General features: G+C 42.2%; 1 protein-coding gene across 2 annotated transcripts in view; it reads left to right on the top strand.

The window, feature by feature from the left end:
- The window catches only part of syt1a (synaptotagmin Ia), a 96,807-nt gene that overhangs the window by 63,747 nt on the left and 12,790 nt on the right, over nt 1-20,270 (top strand). Inside the window, exons 5-9 of one of the 2 annotated variants that reach the window (XM_041030378.1) lie at nt 7,050-7,222; nt 10,119-10,235; nt 14,996-15,163; nt 16,616-16,783; nt 19,417-19,534. In XM_041030378.1, coding sequence (XP_040886312.1) covers nt 7,050-7,222; nt 10,119-10,235; nt 14,996-15,163; nt 16,616-16,783; nt 19,417-19,534 — 744 coding nt within the window. Of the gene's footprint in view, nt 1-7,049; nt 7,223-10,109; nt 10,236-14,995; nt 15,164-16,615; nt 16,784-19,416; nt 19,535-20,270 lie in introns of both variants that reach the window. The other variant, XM_041030377.1, reaches the window with a different exon arrangement.

Below are 20,270 nucleotides of genomic sequence, written 5' to 3'. Positions count from 1 at the left end.
GACACCACCAGTCATATTTCTGCTTTCCAGAGATTTAATAGCACAGGGAGCGAGTGTGAGAAAATAAACCTTACACAGAGGAAGGTTTATTACCAGGCAGCACATTCACCAAAATAAAAGCCCTGTTTTTTTTTTTTATTCAGATAACTCATAGCTACATCCAGGGAGTCTTAGCTCCATGTGGACAAACAGGGTCGATAATGTTCGGTATTGTGATTCCAGTGTGTGGCTGCTGAGTTTGATGTCCCCCTTCGGCTTCAGCGTTGAAAGTCTGTCATTGAGACATATTGCTGTTCCCACCACATCCAGCCCAAGCCTGACAACTTTTTCACATCATCTTTAGAAACAGAGGAGACGAATCGTTATTGCTTCCAAGTTATGACACTGAGAAGAAGTAGATTGTTTTTTTGTTTTTTAGTCTACCACAGGCAGAAAAGTTCTGCGAGATCATTCCCCCCAAAAAAAGCCTGTTCATTATTCAGAGTCTTAAATTACTGTTTTCTCACCTCATCCCTTCCATCAAAAGCAGTGAGTTTGCTCCCTGGTGCTGCTAATCTGATGATGGATGACTTGTTTACTCCGAGGAATATCGATACTGTCTGGAGAAAGTCAGGTATCGGATTTAACAAGGAATATGCGAGAGGAGAAGCTGTTGCAGGAGGTTTTCTTTCAGGCTGGAAACCCAGTTTAAGCCCTTTTATTTTTCTCTTTTGAGTATTTCTCCATTAATCTGTTAATTGATTAGTTTGTTAAATGTCAGAAAATACAGTGATAAATATCCATCACAAGTTCCCAGAGCTCAAACACCCAAAGATCCTCACATTCGAAAAACTGAACATGAAATGAATGAAAATATTTGAAGAAGTGGAGAAACACACCCACATGTACAGGCTGAGGTCGGACTATTTAATCACACTAAACCATACTGTGACTTCTCGTTGAGCAGAGAGGTTTCCTCCAAGGAAACTGGTGTATTGACTTTCTTCGTAAGTTTTCTAAACACCCAAGGCTTTAGCTCCCGATAACAGTTAACCTCTGAACACAGAGGCTGTTTGATCCATGACTGCTGGCTCCAGCAGCCATTACTCCAACTAACACAGACGAGCGATTGACATTTTAGAAAAAATAAATAACGGTCTTTCTTTCTTTTTTCTCTTTTCATCAGCCAACCAAAGGAGCTCTCGAACATTTTAAAAAGCTACAAACAGCTCTGTCTCTAACAAATCTTTACATCTAAGTCAAAATACTGGGTTTCTTAAAACAGCAGAAAGTGTTGTTCAAATTTAAAATCATTTTGTGTTAGCTGTTGGGGTTTTTTTTCCCCTCTAGTATGTAAATCTGTCAAATTTTGCCTAATTTAAACTAAGAACATCTGAAACCTGCATTGTTAACAGGTACAGTTCTCTGAAGCCAGTTGATTTTTTTTTTTTTTGACAAAATCCAGACATGAGCTTGACGTCTGTCTTCCCATCTGAGCTGAACTCAAGGTGACGCAGCATTTAAGTTCATGTTGTTTTTACTAGCTGTTCCCCACAAACAGCACATACATGAGAAAGCTTTTTCCTGTGCAGGCTGGGACTGAATCTTGAGACATTTCTGGGACTCAGACTCTTCTGGGACTGATCGACAGTGCCTTTCACTTCCACTCTGGTGCTGGCTGACAACAGTGTCATACAGCTGGTGGTTCGAGATAAAAATACAAAAAATAAGACTGAGTACAAGACTAACAGACTTTGTGGGGTAACTTGAGACAAAGCTCAAGGAAAAACATAAAAAAAAGATGCATCAGAGTTTTAATGTGTCTCAACTTGTTTGACTCTGTGGCTGCTCGCAGTCAGCAGACAGCAGGGTTTATTAAGGGGGATTACAGTGGTGGATCAGCAGAGCTGTTTGTTTCTGCCTGCCTGCTGGTCTGGCGACAAGCCTGGTTGTCTACTCTCTGCCCTCCGTTTACTAAAGTTTGCCCGCCATGACACTGCATCAAGGACTGGTCAAACGGGAAACCAGATCAGATTCAACCAGCACCAGCTTCCCTCTGCAGTTTCCTCAGGTTCAGCAGTGTGCTCCCAGGAGCTGGTGCTTATGTTTGGTGCAGCCTGATTTCAGATGAACTGAACCAAAGGAGAAACACAAACCACCGCAAAACCCCCTGAACATGTATAGAAAATCATTCTATACGCGTTCAGTGTGAATAGGCCTTTACTCGAACAAACAGAGCCGTCCTCTCTGTGGACCATATTTAACAGCTCTACTTTTCTTTGTGCCTGAAAACGACAGTCAGTGCTCTTCTATTTCGTGTCATTATCACATCTATTGTTGTAAATCCACTTCATGCGCCTGTTAATGTAGTGTCACTTCATCCGAAAGAATTTCCTTCCAGTGCATTGTGTTGACGGGTCTGTGTTTTCTGATAATAGAATCAGAATAATGGACCAGAAATACCTAATTTAACCAAATCACAAAGAAGTGGACTCTGCCCATTTTAAATTAGATCTCGTGTGGCATAAAAAGAAGATGTCTGAATACAGTTTTCATTATTATTAGCCCTCAGTCGCTTTGTTGCACACAGTTGGAAGATGCTCCTCGCTGCAGTCATATTGTTTGCTTAAACAAGCCGCTGTGGGTAAAGGGCGCGGACAGAGTGTTGCTCTCGTAGGCATAACAAGATATAATGTCAAGGTTAATTGACCAACAGGGTCCTGTCACATTGGATTAGTGTGGGCGGCTGGAAGTGGATATAACCCAGATGCAATGTTACACACACACATACACACACTACCCTTTTTAAATGCATCCATCAAACTCCATCCAGTTCATAAAACCTTTCTCCCGAATGTAAAGTGCTATGTATTACCAGGAGCGTCGAACAGGAGGAACGCAGCAACAGCATTAATGGATGTAAGAGGCAAAAACTAATGCTAATCACACACGTCATAAATTCAAATGTTATATCTTGAAATATTTTCCTGCGTAAGTTCTGATTTATAACAACGTGGGTCTTGTTTGTTTAGATTTGGCCACGGTTTCAATTGGTTGTGACAGTGTTGTAAGTCTCCAAACTAAGTCCCGCCGTCTGTGAACACGGTGACATTACACAGTCGGCTACAGTGAAGTCTGGCAGAAACGTGAGCAGTCAGAAGGTCAAACAGTTTGTAAACAAGCCAAAACCTTAGCCGGATAATTTGAACCGCTTTATTCTGATGTAAAACAAGAAGTGAGTGCACAGAAAAAAAAACTGTGTGCACAAGTTCGGTGGAGGATTAGTGACAGGAACAATGGTCAAAGCTAAGAAAACCACGATTAAGATAAAAATGTTGACTAAAACATGATTTAATGAAAATCTGAATATCGATTCGAGCCTCTCATACCTCACTCTGTGTGAGTGACTTTTTTCTCTCTTACTATGGAGTGATTTTACAGCACCTGCAGTATGGTTAAAGGACACAAAATGTCATCCAGTGAAACTTGACTTTTTGCTTTACGCTGAGGTTGCTGTTCTTTGACCTCCTTTCACAGCTCTAAAACGATACCCGAGAAGCTCGTCTCTGAGAACCCGAGCCTAGCACAGGGGCGCATCCGAGCCAAAATCAGTTGGGCTGAGGCTTTTGCGGCAAATTATATTTCCTATTCCACTGGCTAAATACAGATCTATTCAGAACTCTATGATGGTGTTATTCAGTGGAGTTAATATTTCTGCTGCTATGCCAGGCACCACTAAAAATATCTTGTGTTCTAAGAAGTAATACGAGTTTAATATGAAAATGAAACCAGGTGCTCTTTGGCGTTAGGTATAAAAGTCATGTTTTATTTATATTTATAGCGCAAAATCAGAATTTTTCCTATAAGGGCTTTACATTCCTTACAGACATCCACTATCATTAGACCCTCTGCAGAAGAAACCATTGTAAAAAGTCCAGCTGCAGAGCTGAGGTCTGTAGAAAGGAGGAGTAGACGTGTTCTTTGAAGGTTTCTCATTGTTTGCTGCTCTGGCTTTCCACCACACCGTGCCATTTTGATGACAGCGCCAAAAAGTGATTTGAGCCGTGAGGGACGGCAAACATGAATTTCACCATGCGCAGCCCACCCATTAGAGGAACTCCATTTTCCGTGGCATGTCGCGCGGCGGAACGGGAGATAAGTGCTGGGAGTTGAAGTGCAGCGTGCACGCTGGCAGTTCTCCCTCACGCTTTGTATTTCACTTTCTCTCTCGAGAAAAGACACTCAGACAATGTAGTTAATTAGGGGGATGCTTTTTATTGCTTTCTGGGACTCAGGTTCCTTTAATTAAGGAACACACAAGTGCCTTTCACTGGAAGACGCACTCTTGATGAATAAGATAAGGGCTGGGTTCACATTTTGGTTTATACTGTAACCGGCTGAACAGAATTCCATCAGCGCTTCCATTTGAAAAAAATAAAATAAATCACAGTTCCTGTAGAGAGGTTATTGCTTATCGCTGCGGTTTGCCAGCTTGAAATACAAACCTCTCACATCTCTGACACTTCCATTAAAAAAACTCCTTACCTTACTATGTGTTTACATTTGAATGTGAAGGGTAAATGTTGCTGTTCCTCTGCTCACTGCGGAGACTCTGCACCAACATCAATTCATTACCAGCTTATTAGCATTTACAAGTATTAATAAATAGATTACCAACTTTTACAACTACACCAAAGGATCAACACCTCCATGTATAAATGCTCATGGGTTTCTAACCATTAATTCTGGAGTCACATTAATAATCTTTTACTAACATTAGTTAGGGTTACTTCTAATGCCTTTATGAATGGTACCATAAATCTTTATGAAAAGTCTAAATCTAAGTTGGAAGATTTGACTCTGAGTGCAGACATTCAGTCTCTTTTTTGATGCACCCAAAGTGGAAACCAACAGACACCACCTGACTCACACAGTTTATTTTCTTGAAAAGTCAAGTTTCTAAAGGAAATGCAGCAGGTTTTGGGTGGCTCATCGCAAACAAGGCTCATCCAGTGTCACCTCCATTACCACAGCGCTCCGAGGCAAGGCCAAAGCTGTAGATCCTAAAGTTATTTCAGAGCATCACTCACTGTTTTTCCTTAGAGGAGAGTGCTTATTGATTTTGTCAACAGAGCATCGATTTTTCTCCTCTCTCCCTCCCCTTGGACCTCGGCGAGGGAACCACAGCTGAATGCTGGTGAGCAAAACCCCAGAGTGATAGAGTATAATATACTTTTCTGTTTTGATGGCTCTTTGTGGAGTTTTCCAGATAAAGTCTTCAAGGGACTGGAGTTTGACCTGGCTTATGTTATCTGTGGGTTTGTGGGATTTATGACCACTGCTGGGTTCATTCCTGTAGATGAACCATGACAGGAACTGTATTTGTCTTGTGGGAAGAAGATAAATTTTTATTTTTTTTTTTCAGATTACATATTCATCAGATCAGAACACAGCCCAAATTGCCTCAGTCAGAAGTATTCCCTTTGCCTTTCAGAGTAGTAATCACTGACAAAACCAAAAACATGCTCCTAAAATTGGCTCATTTGTCTGTTATTCCTCTCTATTAAAATGACGAGTGGGCTGCCAGGTGTTTGGTGTCTGCTGAGTAGAATGAAGGAGCAACGATTATGACTGCTGAAGGGCGAAGTCTGTTGCGAGGTCTCTTATTATTTTCAGCCCATCTGGGCTTTTTGCTGTCTCCAGTGCTTAAAACAACCCAGTTCTCCTTCCATCATTGTGTGTGTGTGTTGTTTACACTGTGCCTGTGTGCCCATTCCAGGGAGCACTAGCTGACTATTATACTATAGTTAAGATAGGTGTCAGTGCGTTCGCAGCTGGCTGTTAGAGCCATCACTGTGCTGTTGAGCTGAGTGTCTGACAGTCTGTAGGTGACAGAGTCGACTCCCAGTTGTCCAATTTCTGCAGCCAGGTCCATAAAATAGGCCAACAACATGTGGTGGAGGGAAAAACAACAACTCGTGCCACTCACATTGAATTGCCTTTGCTGATTAATCATCTTATAAGCAGTGTTAATCATAGACAACTGAACAGGGAACCAGCAGGTCCTGAAAAGCATGAAAAAAAGGTGTTGAAAGGTTTTTTTTCTTTTTCTTTCTAAAAAAAAACTTGTTTTTCCTGTAACGTCTGGCCTTATGTTATGTCTCTAACCTTATGTAGACTCAACATGTGGACTTTAACTGGTTAATCCATCCGTCCACAGTGTAAATTATTGAATGTGTCTTTCACCTTCCTGCAAGTACCTGAATGCACCATCAAGACTTTTTTAGATTCTTAAAACTTTAACCTAAATGTAGTAACACCGAATTGACCTGTGTGGGCACTGATGGTGGAGCAGTTCAGGTTTAATTTAACCACTGAGATTAGACTGAGAAGCTCAGGCTTTAAGAAAAGTCTAAAACTCCAGTCTGTAAAAAAAAAAAAAAAAAAAAATTAAAAGCCTTAAATCTCAACACAAAAGATTAATTTCATACTTTTTTTTAAAAGGTAATTTGGGAGCTGAGAGCATGTGAACAATGTGTGTCAAACCCCTGTGAACCCGTTTGGTTTTACTGCATCATTGGCTTGTCACGGTCATACCTCTGTTAATGCCTCTCAAGCACGCCCGGCAAAATTACCACCGCTCTCAGTCCCAGCGAGTTCCGTGTTGCCGGCGATTGCCGTGAAAGTGTCAGCTGTCTGAGAATCTTTTGTTTAAATGGCAAGTGGAAAATGCCAACATCTGTTACTTCCACTAAATTGGCTGAAGCTGCTCTGTCGGGTCTTGTCCCACTAGTCAGGACCGATCGTTAAGTCTGCCACTTCTTGATGGACCCAGGCTGTGGCTTAGGTGCTGATCCGGTGAGCCAGCTCTGCAGGCGCACACATTTTCCTGCTTTTATCTCACCTGTCAGTTGGTATAATCACTACTTTTTGGAACTTTGTTTCAAATACTGCTTTGGCCCAATTCACTGAAATCTTGTTTTCCTCTCTGCAAGATGCAGCAGTGTTAGATCTTCTTCCAAAGTCTAATCCAATCCCTTTCCCTGTTTGCTTTTTTTTTTTTCCGCCAGTGCCATCATGGGCCATCGTCTCTATCGCCTTTGTGGCGATCATCCTGGTCTTAGCGTGCTGCTTTTGCATCTGCAAAAAATGGATATTCAAGAAGAAAAACAAAAAGAAGGGCAAAGACAAGGGCAAAAATGCCATTAACATGAAGGACGTCAAGGACGGAGCCAAAACCGAGGTAAAGACTTTGAACTATTGTTGCCTAAAATTGAAAAAAAAAATCATCTCTGCCTGTTAATTTTTTGCTGAATCCTCTTTCCATGACATTACGCTAAAAGTTTAATTTATCTGTCCAGAAATGTCTTAAATATATGTAACAATGTTTAGTGTTTTTATGTTTTTTCGCTGTGTTTTACATATTTTTCTTTTTATAATTTTAGTGCCTCTAAATGCTATATGATGACAGATTTTATTGATCAGATTTGCAGTTGCTCCATCAACACATTAAGTTTTGTTTTAAAATAATTTCACTTATAATCCGGCTGTCAAAAACTGTCCCCATTTTTATGCAGTGGCTGCTACTTTATGTATTTTGTGTGTATTATTTATTATATTTAATTTCTGCCAAGGACATACATACAGTATTACTTACTGTGATATTTGATAATTTAATCAAAACAAGAATTCAGTCTAATTACAGGAGAGTTAATGGAAGTCATTTAAATGGCTTCAGATTGAAGAGAGAATGTTTCAGTCTCTCTTTTTTCTCCTACTTTTCGTTCCTGTGAGTGTTTTCTTTTTGTCATATGAGGACCTGCTCACTTGTTGAAGAGTGTGAGTAACGTGTTGCCGTGTAATGAAGTGGTATCCACCCAGAGAAATGACATCACCAAACGATAAACAAATGGGAGGAAAGCTAATTAAACTCTGCGTTTCAGCAGAACAGAACGGAAAGCTATGAAACGCTGACACTTCAGATGGAGCTAGCGCGCACTAATTGCACCAGCAGAGCGTCATTACGCCGCCGTCCTCGGTGGAGTCATGTACAAAGTGCGTGTAATTTGCTGCAACACCTCGGCTATCAGAGGTGGATCAGAATCATAGACAGAAACCACTGACAGTGTTTTCATACTTCATTTGACTTACTTATTGTAGAAGAAAGCTTAAATTAAGACTTAAACGAGACTCCTTTTTTTTCTTATATAACAGAGAGCAGTGGGAATCGAATAGCTGCATCACGTAGCTTGGCAGAGGAGGCATTTTTCCATTAATTTCCAATATACCCGCTGCCTTTGCACTGTCCAATTTTTATTTTCAAATAGCCATCGATCAAAGTAAAAGACCTGAGTTATTGATCACCCTGTTAACTAATCTCTTGCCACTTCCGGAGGCAAGCGGTCATTTCTCCTGGTGAGCCCAGACTCTGGTGCGTTAACTCCTGTGTGTGGTTGTTTTAATTTGTGTTTCTTCCTTCTATGTCCTCCTTATCTGTGTTGTGTCTGATGACTGTTCGGGATGGTCACTGGCGGTAGGTTCCCAATTGCTGTTGGATCTTCTTAAGCCTGCTGCTCTGACGTTTTTTTTATAGCCTCTTGACAACAACTTACTCCCATAGAACCAAATATATGTAACTATGCATACAGTACATGTATATCTACTGTATATATGTGTGTACAACCTGCATATGCACATATATATGTATGAAAGAGACACTGGGTGCGCATTGACAAGGTTGAACCACACTGATTTTTGTGCCAAGCTAAAGTCTCCTGCCTTTTGAATCTTTAATTTACATTTCAAACAAGTGGCGGCGGGCAAACGTAGAATGATTGAGAGGCTCTACAAGTAAATGTTCTTTTGAAGCTGGTGATGAAAAGGAAGCTTTAGACGTACAGTAGCATTTGTGTTCACATCAGTCAGCCCAGGTGAAACAGATCATACCTTTCCCGGAGCACACCTGCGCAAACTTATAAAGTCATGTAAAAATCCACTATGGATAAATGTGGGGATTTTATTTCCTCAATCATTTTACCCGCTCCACTTTTCCTCCTCTTTCATGTGTCAAAGAAAACCTAAAAACCGCTCACATTTTTTGATTTGCTCGTTAAAGGCGGAGACCGAGCGGCTCAGCGGAACATTTTAAAACCAATCAGTGTTGTTCAGCTTTTTGCTTTCACATGAGCAACTTGACGAACGAATAGGTGCAGGCCCCGATTTACATTACAACCCCTTTTACCAACACCTACCCACCCACCGCTGGCATGATGCTTCTAGCTACCATCGGCGTAGGGGTCAACATTAAAGCTTTAGGGTTATGATGACAATGTGACTGTATGTTGGAGGGCGTAACCAGACTTGGGAATGGGGAAACCACACGAGAGCACCGGTTTGTGCGACAGAGAATGCTCTGCATGCCTAACAGAGACATCTTGGAAGGCAACTTTTGACGCTGAATGAATGACCTTGAGAACCAGTCTTTGCCTCTTCAATCGCATGTTGGTCCTACAACAAACTCCTCCACCCCCACCTCTCTTACCCCCCCACCCCACCCCCACCCCTCACCCACCAATGCCACCACCTGCTACCCTCACCTCAGTGCCAGGCTAGTGAAAGGGCAACTTCACTTCTCACTCTCTGCCACTTCAGACACTTCCCGGTTGATATGTGTTTTTGCCAGAGACTTGATCTGCCTGAAATAACATCAAGGGAATTGTCTTACTGTGATCTTTTCCGGAAGCATCTCTCTCTCTCCTTCTTTCTGTCCTTTCTCTATGTCTCTCTACCCTCCTCCCTTCTTCCTCTAATGCCTGCCCATTGCTCTCATCTCTGGCGCCATCATTTGATCTTTTCTCCCTGTAGACAGAAACACCCAGAGGTTGATAGAAAGGCATCATCAGGGGACCAGGCCCGGGGCTTTAGTGCATCACAGAGCATGTCCTGGTGTTAACTGCTATGGTGTTTTAGTGCTTGCTCCCCCTCCTCGTTTCCCCCTTATACACCATAAAACAAGTGGCAGCTTTTACAGGAGTAGGTCCGCTGGCAGGACCTGGGCGGGGAACGGCTGGCTGGGTGCTAGCACCAGCGACAAACAGGCGGCACTGACTCTTGGTGGGTGTCTCCTTCAGGCCTTGAAGGATGAGGAGGATGCGGAGACAGGGCTGACTGAAACGGAGAAAGAGGCCGAGCCCAAGGAGGACCAGAAACTGGGCAAATTACAATACTCCCTGGATTACAATTTCACCGAGAATACGGTAAGGATCTGTTCTCCAAATCTCTCTCAGTGTGTATCGTTGTTGCCAAAGGTCCTCCCTCGTAAGTATGGTCACACCGAACCTCTGAGGCGGTCCAACTTTTCATCTCTCCAGAGATTAAACAGGACCCAGCCCAGGTTTTGCACAACATTGTCCTTGAGTTTCGTTACCACCCCTGTAGACAGTTTGGTCACTGAAGCTTGAGAGCAGTCTCACAGGGATATCATGGTGTATCGAGTTTGTGCGTTTGCCACTGAGCCTTGTAAAACATACAGTGCACTACTGGGATTTAGGTCGTCTCTGAATTTGTTTCCTTCTTTCTACTTGATTGAAAACAGCCCCTGCAGATATCCATCTGCTTTATTTTTTTCCAGCGACTGAGTTTTAAAAAGCAGAATGAGGGAGCACATCAGCTTCCTGGCGCCAGATGTTGTGTGACAGATAATAGACGCGGTGCGTGAACACAGCGCTGTCCCTCTCTGGGCTAGCTAACTCACCATTATAAACAGAACTGACAGCCTGAGATTAGACAGTAACACTCACTGCTCCTGTACACACTGCGTCACACACTGGCAAAGGCTCATCATCCTTATCTACACACACATACACAAAACTTTAATCAGTACAAAAAAAAAAGTTTGTGTCCCTTTCACTGGTCAGTAGACAATAATTTTGTGCAGTTAACCTGTGCGATATTTATCAATACACAGATTATACCATTAGCGTTCAGTCAACCGTGCTCTTATTTCTTTCAGAGAAGAAATGACAAAGTATTGAGTCATTTCATAAAAGGAGAAATTACGTGGACAATATTACATTTCACAGAGTTGATCTGTCATGTAGTGGGAGGCAGTGACAGGTCTCTGTATGAGGTTCTTGATTACCCTGGTAATAAGCTCCGCAGTGGAGCTAAAGTCTAATGAATGGATGACGGCTTTCACGCTTTATGGCGGTGACCTCGGAGACGCCGGGCTCGGCTCACTACCGCTGCCTCTGAAGTTAAAGAAACAGACCCAGAAACCCAGGGAGGCCGCCGTTCATCTGACCCACTTTCAGCCGTCCAGAGGCACGGTGGCCTTCAGGAAATGTTTTTTCTTTTTTTAATCCTCAGGCTTTAGGCCCGTGCAATCAATGTGAACACCACAGAACTGCTGAGGGAGAACTGGCACAGTTGATTGGTTACATGCCTCGGCTGTAGGTTCCCCTATACAGTAGAAGGCTGGGTGTGATATTTCCATTATTACTGAAAAAGCGGCATCTCTTAAAGAGTAGAGCGAAGATGGTGTTTTTATGTTTCTCTCACTTTTTGATCAGGTGAAATCTTATTGTTCAATCTGAGCTGCCCTTCTAAATAATGTGACAACAGGGGGAACCAGCGCAGTGAGCCTCCCAGACACACAGTACTCATTCCTATTTGTCCCAAAAATATGAAACTGTGCCCCCCTTTTAAGCTCCTGCTGTAAGCACCACTTAGTAATTCATTGCGTTTCAAAAAGAGACTCAAGTCCCTTAATAGCCTAAAAGCTCTGTCGGTGAATTCTCCACCCTGCCAAGAAAACAAGGGAAACGCTGTGTGTGTGTGTGTGTGTACAAAGAGTGAGGCAAGGAGGCTGAGTGGGAGAAGACGTGTTGATTAATGTCAGGTCATCGTGGCAAAAAGTCTCATCTTTGTTTCTCTCTGTTAACCACCACAAATGCCCAAAGCCCCCGGTGCTGATGACACTGGGTTTATACACTAATGAGACGAAAGGTTTGGCTAAAAGATCCGAACCACTCAGGGAGCGGCGACGTGGCCACATCAGGCAAATACACAGCAAATGAACCACAGAGAGCCCTCTCAGCACAGCAGGAAGAGAATTATAATGTCATTCCTACTTTCAACATCATTACCATATTCATTGCTCTTTACGGCAGGTCAAGAGCAGGCCTATTGCTCTGCGCCCGGTCAGAATATGTTAATTTTAAACTCATTATTAAAAACGGATCAATTTCAAAACATTCCTATTATTTCTTTTTCATCATTAATTTCAGATTTTCCCCAAACAGAGTTCATTTTTCAGCCTCTGCAGTAAATATTAGTCAGGAAGAGAATTCTTCTTTCTTTGGAAGTGTGTGTCCGTGTGTGTGTGTGTGGAGTCACAGCACAGCCATGATACACTGGGACAAAGCCCTCCGAGATAAGCTGCCAAGAGCTGAATCACCATCCTGTACCCATTCTGGTCAGCATGCTGCTCACTGGGCTGAAGAGTAACACACAAACAGAGAGGGGTTAATACCAGCAGCCCTCTGCTGCGATAGGGCCCCGAGTCCTTAGTTAAACAGAAACACCCACACAGATGTGCAAACACACAGCCTCAGTTTATGTTTTTACTCTCAAAGGTGTGATGGTCAGTTGCTCAGTATCTTATCTTAAAGTATCGGTACAGTTTTTGCATTTCATCCTAAGAGGACCAAGAATGTATGAACCAGATTTCAGGTCAAAAGTCATTAGGATTCGCCTTACAGGATGTCGGCTGACATTCGCCGGCTTCAGCTTGTCCAGTGGATGCAAATTGATTATCACTGGGTTTTTGACTGTTAGTCGAACAAAACAGGCGATTTGAAGACACATACCAATGTAATTTATAGCAGTTGAAAATTACAGTATTATTCCAAATTACTCAGTTATTGTAATCTTTTTTTTTTCCCTGAAAAGTCACCCCTTTCACTTCAGCCAATTTTGAGAAAATAAAAAAGAATAAGTGAATTCTGTAAAAGCTCAGCAGACTCACAGTTGGTGACTAAGAGAAATTGAGAAAAAATGAATTTAACTGTAATTTTACTGTGAGGAGTGTTATCTGCTTGGCTTGATTTTGAGCAAAGGTGTTCCTAAAGAGTTTTGGGAAAACCTGTCTTCGGTTGGCGTTGTGGACGTCAGGCGCAGTCTCAGCATCATTAAAAGATACGGACAGATGAAGCAGCGAGCTGCATGTCAACCACATCCCGCTCTTACCTGCTCTCAAGCATCAGTGCCTCTCAGAGTAAAGATGGTATGACATGCTGTGTCTGCCACAGACCTGCTCTGACTGATGGGTGGAAATCAGAAGGACAGCGGGCAAGGATGAATTGCCACACTCAAAATCCAAGTGCCGCTTCACAGCACTCCAGTTCAAAACATGGTTACAGTGAGGTTCAGGTAAATGACAGCTAGAATAATTGTACGTCTTTTGTTTGCCTTCTGAGGTATGTGACTGTTTCTCAGTTAGCGACACTGACGTGCAATATTTGTTATATTTATGCCAAGGAAGTGTTGTGCATAACCTGGGGAACATTTAATTAATCTAAGACATCCCATGCTTTCCACAATGTACTCGACTTGTGTTCATTATTGTCATATGTGATGGATGTCAGTGAGTGCACATGTGTGTATCTGTGGTACATTCACAGTACGTTGACTCTGTGTAACACTACATCCATTCCATGAAGACCTTTCCCTGCTGGACTCTCACCACCAGCCTATACAAATCTGTACCTAGTGCTGAAACAGATGTAACATGTTATATATAAAGTGAAGAGTGAACCGACCTAAACTGACATAAATTTATGGAATTAAATAAATAAATAAACTGATGTTAGGCACGAAACAGCAGAGTTTTTTAGCTCATTGGAGTTTTAGTTATTCTAAGGGAAGAGCTGCTCCGGAGGCATAAATAATCTCATTAGCTGAATTGCACATTAATGTGTGGAGGCAAACAGCCACAGTTTTTAAGGCCGAAGTATCAATTAGTGTCTGTGTCTTATTTTATTATTTTAACCGCCGATTATTCTAACCACTCATCCAAAGCTTTGATTTTATTTTGAAAAGCTTTGAAATGAAAGTAAGCTAATCCTAGAGGCTAAGTGTCTTAGCCACATATGTGAATGCTGTTTTTTATGTTGGAAGTGGAAGTCTTGAAAGTGTCATGGATGAAGACTAGATAAATTCAACTATTCATTTTATTGATTTATTTTAGCTTTTAAAGCAGCTCTGCCTCTGAGAACTGTTAGTGTCTTAAAATCTTTAGAATCCATCAATAAATCTATTTTTTGTTCTGCAGAATTGATTTTCCTTCACGTTTTCCTTCCTGTTGATTATCAGCCGGAGGTCATTGTTTCCCACTTTTTTTTTTATTCATCGCTGTGCCACTGGTAGCTCCACACGGTAAACTAATGCAGCTCCTGACAGCTGTAGAGCTCCGTGGCTGAGTGCCCTGGTCAGCCTCCAGATTGCTGCTTGATGGCGACCTGATAGGAAGTTGATTGACTGACTAGCTGGGCCTCCTGAGAGGCCTTTGAGTAGAGGCTGTGACTGGCAGGTCAATCAGCCTCCCAGGCCCCCCATTGTGCTTATCAATTATCAGCCTTATGTGAAGAGAAACAGCCCTCTCAGTCCTAGTCTGACACATCCTGACCTTTACAATCTCTTCAGCCGCTGCCAGACTCTGCCGACATAACCTTCTAATATTGGCGTCATATCCCAGAAAAATGACACTGAATCATCTTTACGTCGCCATTATGAATGACTGATTGCCAGTGAAATCAAAAGAGAGGACGTGATTAAAAAATGTTCCTCAAGGTCTTAGAGTTATGAGTAAGAAATACTTCTAGACATTTCTTTATCAAAGATACAGCTTCTGTATGAGGACGGTGGTGAGACGAAGGTGCAAGTTATGATAATTTGAATCTGTAGAGAGTCTGACACATCTTCCCTCACTTTTCTATCCTTCGCCTTTCTCTCGTAGCTCATAGTGGGGATCATCCAGGCGGCAGAGCTGCCTGCTATGGACATGGGTGGCACATCCGACCCGTACGTAAAGGTCTACCTGCTGCCCGACAAGAAGAAGAAGTTTGAGACCAAGGTCCACAGGAAGACCCTCAATCCCGTCTTCAACGAGCAGTTCACCTTCAAGGTACAGCTCACATTAGAGGCTTAATTTCATTTGCTTTCGTCGTGTGTGCTCAAAAACATTTGCGCATTTCAAGCACTTAATTTTTTTTTTTTCGTAGCCGGAGATCTTTTGGTTCCACTGACAATCTGATTTGCATGCAGCTATGAATGCTGGGAAGGTGTGGAGACAGCAACCAGCTGGCACATTAACAAGCTCCTGACAGAATATCTCTCTCACACACACAGTTACACTCTCACAAACACACACACACAGTGAGACTCAGTGTGACTGGGATTAACACAGGCAGATGCACCGCTACACCCTGGCCTTGCCTCGGCCATAATGGATGCATGGCTGTTGCTCAGCAGTGGGGAAAGTTTTGTTATTCACCCGTCAGTGAAGAGCGCAGGTGTTTGGTGTAAGTTAAGCATAATGTGATGTGATATCCATCTCAATACCAGCTTTATTTGTGAGCTTTTGTAATACTTAATTCGAAATCTGTGATGCATCGTGGGGGGGGAAAAATAAATAAATAAAAAAAACACCTCAGGTGATTATGAGCAGCAGTGACACTGTCAAGAATAAAAGATGATTCTGGGAGATAATGCCTTATCTCTCCCACACTCTCATTTTTTTGTGTTTAACAAGTTATTTTCATTTAATAACTTTCATCCTCAAATTGAATGTAGTCAAGGATTACAAGTACTGCTTAGACAGCCCCCCACCCCCCCACCCCCACTTGTCTATTAGGCCTGATAACAGCGTCTGTCAGGGCGGGGGCAGCGGTGATTGATTTGGAAACCAAAGCGCCCACAACATCAGCATCCGCCCGCTTCACAGACACACAAATCCGACTCCGCTCAACATGTAATTAACTTCAGAACAGAAACATCACAAACTTTTCTGTGGAAGTTCATGAATGTCAACAATTAAACTGAAATCAATGCAACTGAATAATATAATGAGATAATATTGTTCAGTCCCATGCAGCAATACTTCAGACTTCGATGTTGGTTGTTGCCTCTAAACAGAAGAAGAGTAGATTACGGAGTTAATAGTGTAAATACAAAGAAAAGTCGAGCGTTAGCCATAGTTAGCTCACAAGTTTGTATCACACACAAAGTGTCTGTGTTTTGGCAGGCTCTGGGTTTTCATACAAGTGTTGTGTATCTTTCAACAACAAAGCCTCAACAAAGCTTCTTTAGTTTCGTAGCTGACAGCTGTTCAGTCCAACAGTCGGCGAGTGCGACCTTGTTTATTTGTCTGGCAGAGAGACGCCAGCACTGACATTCAGTTTGATGTATACATGTGAGACTCTTCTAAACAAACTCCTGACCAGACTGATCAAACACAAATGTTTCACTGTTTTTATGCACATCTGCCGCTGTTAGGATGAGCTGAGATCAACTTGAAAGGGCAGTGTACGTGGGAAAGTTGGCGTTCTCCTTCTGTTACCGCTGTCGTCCTCCTCAGGTCCCCTACGTGGAGCTTGGCGGGAAGACGCTGGTGATGACGGTGTACGATTTCGACCGCTTCTCCAAACACGACGCCATCGGTGACATCAAGGTGCCCATGAATAAGGTGGACTTCAGCCACATAACAGAGGAGTGGAGGGATCTGCAGAGCGCTGAGAAGGAGGAGGTAAGACTTATGAAGCCTGTGTAGGCAGACACACATGCCAAAAGTTCAATCACCCCTCACGACAGGGGGAAACGAGTGGGTTTGGAATAATTTTGTGACGCCTGTCTGAGTGCCAGAGCTCTGATTTGTAAATCTAGCAGCTGCTGTTTTAATATGAAGAGTATTTTCATTGCTTATGTGATGTCGCCATGATTATTTGGCTGTGTTCAGCAAGTCATTTGAGCTTGAACGACAAACGTGATGCCGTGGCTGATGTAATCCATCTCTCCTGGAAATGTCACTTAATCAAATGCTCACACTTCCCCTTCAATTAATAGAAGTGTGACTTTCCAGGCAACAGTTCAGGGGATTCAATTTTCATGGTAAATGTCATGGCATATAGCACGTGTTGCCAGGGGAACCTCTTTTTTTGCTTTACGGTGGTTTGATTTAAAGGTTAATTATAAAAGTGTTGAATGGCTGGTGGTGTTGTTTGGAGTTGAAGGGCATCACTATACTTCCTTAGCACGTGGACACACCTGCCGCACCTGACGATTTAACGCAAGGCTTGAGACGCTGGTTCAGCAGAGGGCAGGTGGAGAGGTCCACTTTGGAAATGACTACTTCCCACCTTCTAAATGCTGAAAATGTATTATTATTAAATCATATAAATGGACTGATCATTATGTGGCATTGAATGGTAATTGGGTATATTGTGAGATTATACTGTGGAGTGAGCCTGGCTGGATGTTAAGCCCTGTTTTAGGCCTTGATGCAAAGAAAAATATAAAGCAGAGAAAGCTCTGGAAGGACTCAGCATATCAGTCCACGCACTCAGAGAAAGAGCAGCTCTTTCAGGTATAAATCTTTTAGCAATGAGCTCAGTGAGAAGGCAGCAGAGTGAATAAAACTCAAAATTCAATGCTCCACCCATCCTTTTAAGGTCAAATATGAAGTGGCAAGTTTCGAAAATGCCCTTTAAGTTGAAAAGGTAGCAGTTGGCCTTTTACAGTTCATAGAAAATAAGACCCTGGTCACTGCTCTCGACAGGTATAATTAACCGTCACTCCTCCTCTCGTTGGCCCTCAGGGGAGCGCGTGTTTGTGCTGATTAAAACCCAGCCCTGATCATCAAAGTAAGACGACTTAGTCATTGTCTCTGCGTAGCAGACGTCAGTCAGAATAGTGGATGACAAATGAAACGAGTGGGTGTCGTTTACAGTATTAAACACACTGCAGAAATTTCCAGCACACTGATTCTACATGAGGAAATAAACCTTGACTGAAACTTGATGAAAGACTCCTGAAGTAAAACAAAGGTCAATACTCATGTCCGGTTTGCCTCTGATTTATAATCTTCCTTCAAGATGGCCACACAGAGGCAGGTGTGACCTGAGAGAGAGTTATTGACTGTGTCTTCTCCTCGCGTTGATAAGAGACATGGCAGGGAATGCGAATCGCTCTCTGTTCAGCGTATGATAATAAGGCTGTGTTGTGATGGCGATTTGTTTGAATCAGTGAAGTGATTGCAGTCAGTGCTTTTCCGCCACAGTGATGAGTGACAAACAAAAGTGGAGGCCGATATTAGAAAGCATTCAAACCAAAACAAAAACCCAAATCCATAGTAGAGGATTGAAAACATGCAGGGACTTGTTGTGCAATTGATTGGCTATGACTCTGAAGCCGTGACTCAGAGATGCTGTGTGATATGAAGCGTATGTGGTTCCTTCTTCGAAACCCTGTAAAAGACACTTCATAGGTTAGATAAATGTATTTTGTGAATTGAATATATCTCTACCTGATATATTTTATTCTTGACTGTTAATGCTGTTAAGTTAAACTCTTTTCCATTTATATATCAGAGTGGAATAATATAAAATATGTAGATACATAATACACCAATCCTATATACCCTATAAATAATAATAGCGTACATTTTTAATGTATTAAATATATATGTCACTTCCACTGGTTATAGTAGCAGCAGCTGCTGTGTTATCAGCCCTTGTTTATAACATTTTTATGCACTTAAATTGGAATCAAATTATAAATTGATTGATAATTTTGCATTTGTGTATTTGTCCGTTTATACAAAAGAGCAGCAGACAGCTGGCTCACATGATGACTAACATTGTTACCAGCTTGTCCTGATAATACATCAGTGGACTGTTTTTGGATAAACAGTATATAAAAAAAATGATCTCCAGCCATCTTACTCATTTTTATAGCGTTGTACATATGTTCTGCACAGTTGTTGTGCTGTAAATATTAAAAAAAAAACATTTCTCATAATCAGTGTCCATATTAGACACTAATGTCATTAAAACAGTGCAGTGGACCGGAGTTTTCCAGGTGATTGTGATCGCTCATATCTTCGAAGATCAATGCAGGATTTGGACCCTTTCTGCTTCTGGAGAGCAGAATTAAATAAACACCAACATGTCTCACATGTTAAAAAGGCAAACACGAGCTTCACATTTGGTTGACTAAACAATTTCCAACGTGCTTCGGAGCTGAATTTACAAGTTATTTTTTTCTCCCCTCATCCAGCCTCTCAGTGAGCATCTGCTCTGAACATGTGATGCAGTAAATTTGGATTTAGCAGTTTCTGTTAAAACTGTTCTCACCTCTACATTGTCTCTGCCTCTCCAACAGCAAGAGAAGCTGGGTGATATTTGCTTCTCCCTGCGGTACGTTCCCACTGCTGGCAAGCTGACCGTGGTCATCCTCGAGGCCAAAAACCTGAAGAAAATGGACGTGGGAGGCCTGTCAGGTGAGGAGAATTGCAGGGGTTTGCATGTGTCTGCCCACTGACTCCCCTCTGACAGGGCTTTTGTCTGTAATTATACATGCGTTGTGCTGTGCCTCTCCTACAACACTGCTTTTTTTTTTTTTTTTTTATAACAACCACCCAAACACATCACCAGTCACGATTACATCTGTCGAAGAAAAAAAAAGTTTTTCCCCCAAAAATCTTTGTACAGATCTTCAGATCCTGAAGAAACTGTTCAGACATAATGTTGTGTGGTGCAGCTGCAGTACGGTACACTCATGTAGGATTACGATCAATACATGACATTTATAACAGTGTAGTCAAATTTGAATAGCAGGTCTGATGTCATGGTAACCAAATGTGCCTCTTGTCAGAGCAAAAGTCGGGTTGAAACTGAACATACAGCACCCACAAACGCAAAGTTTGTCACTGAAACTCACACAAGCAACACAAGTCGATCTGCTTTCATCAGTCAAAGAGGGACAGATCCATTCAGGGACACACAAAAGCATGATAGATGTCTCACACAGTCCCAGGACACTATACAAATCCACTGTGAGTTTGCAGTTAGGGACTTAGTCTCAGTTTTAATGTCGCACTGTGAAGCAGAAATGAAAGAATCTCATTTTCCAAAAGTGTGAATCTCCTGTGGGAACAAGTCAGCAATCTGGGCAAAGGTGCGTAGCCCAGCCAGCTGTGTGCACATTACAGCTTTAAATATAATCATACCTTAGTC

The sequence above is a fragment of the Toxotes jaculatrix genome, chromosome 22 (assembly GCF_017976425.1).
Source record: "Toxotes jaculatrix isolate fToxJac2 chromosome 22, fToxJac2.pri, whole genome shotgun sequence".
In the NCBI taxonomy this organism is placed as follows: Eukaryota; Metazoa; Chordata; class Actinopteri; family Toxotidae; genus Toxotes; species Toxotes jaculatrix.
The sequence above is the reverse complement of the archived record's forward strand: the minus strand, read 5'-3'. Positions and strand labels throughout refer to the sequence as shown.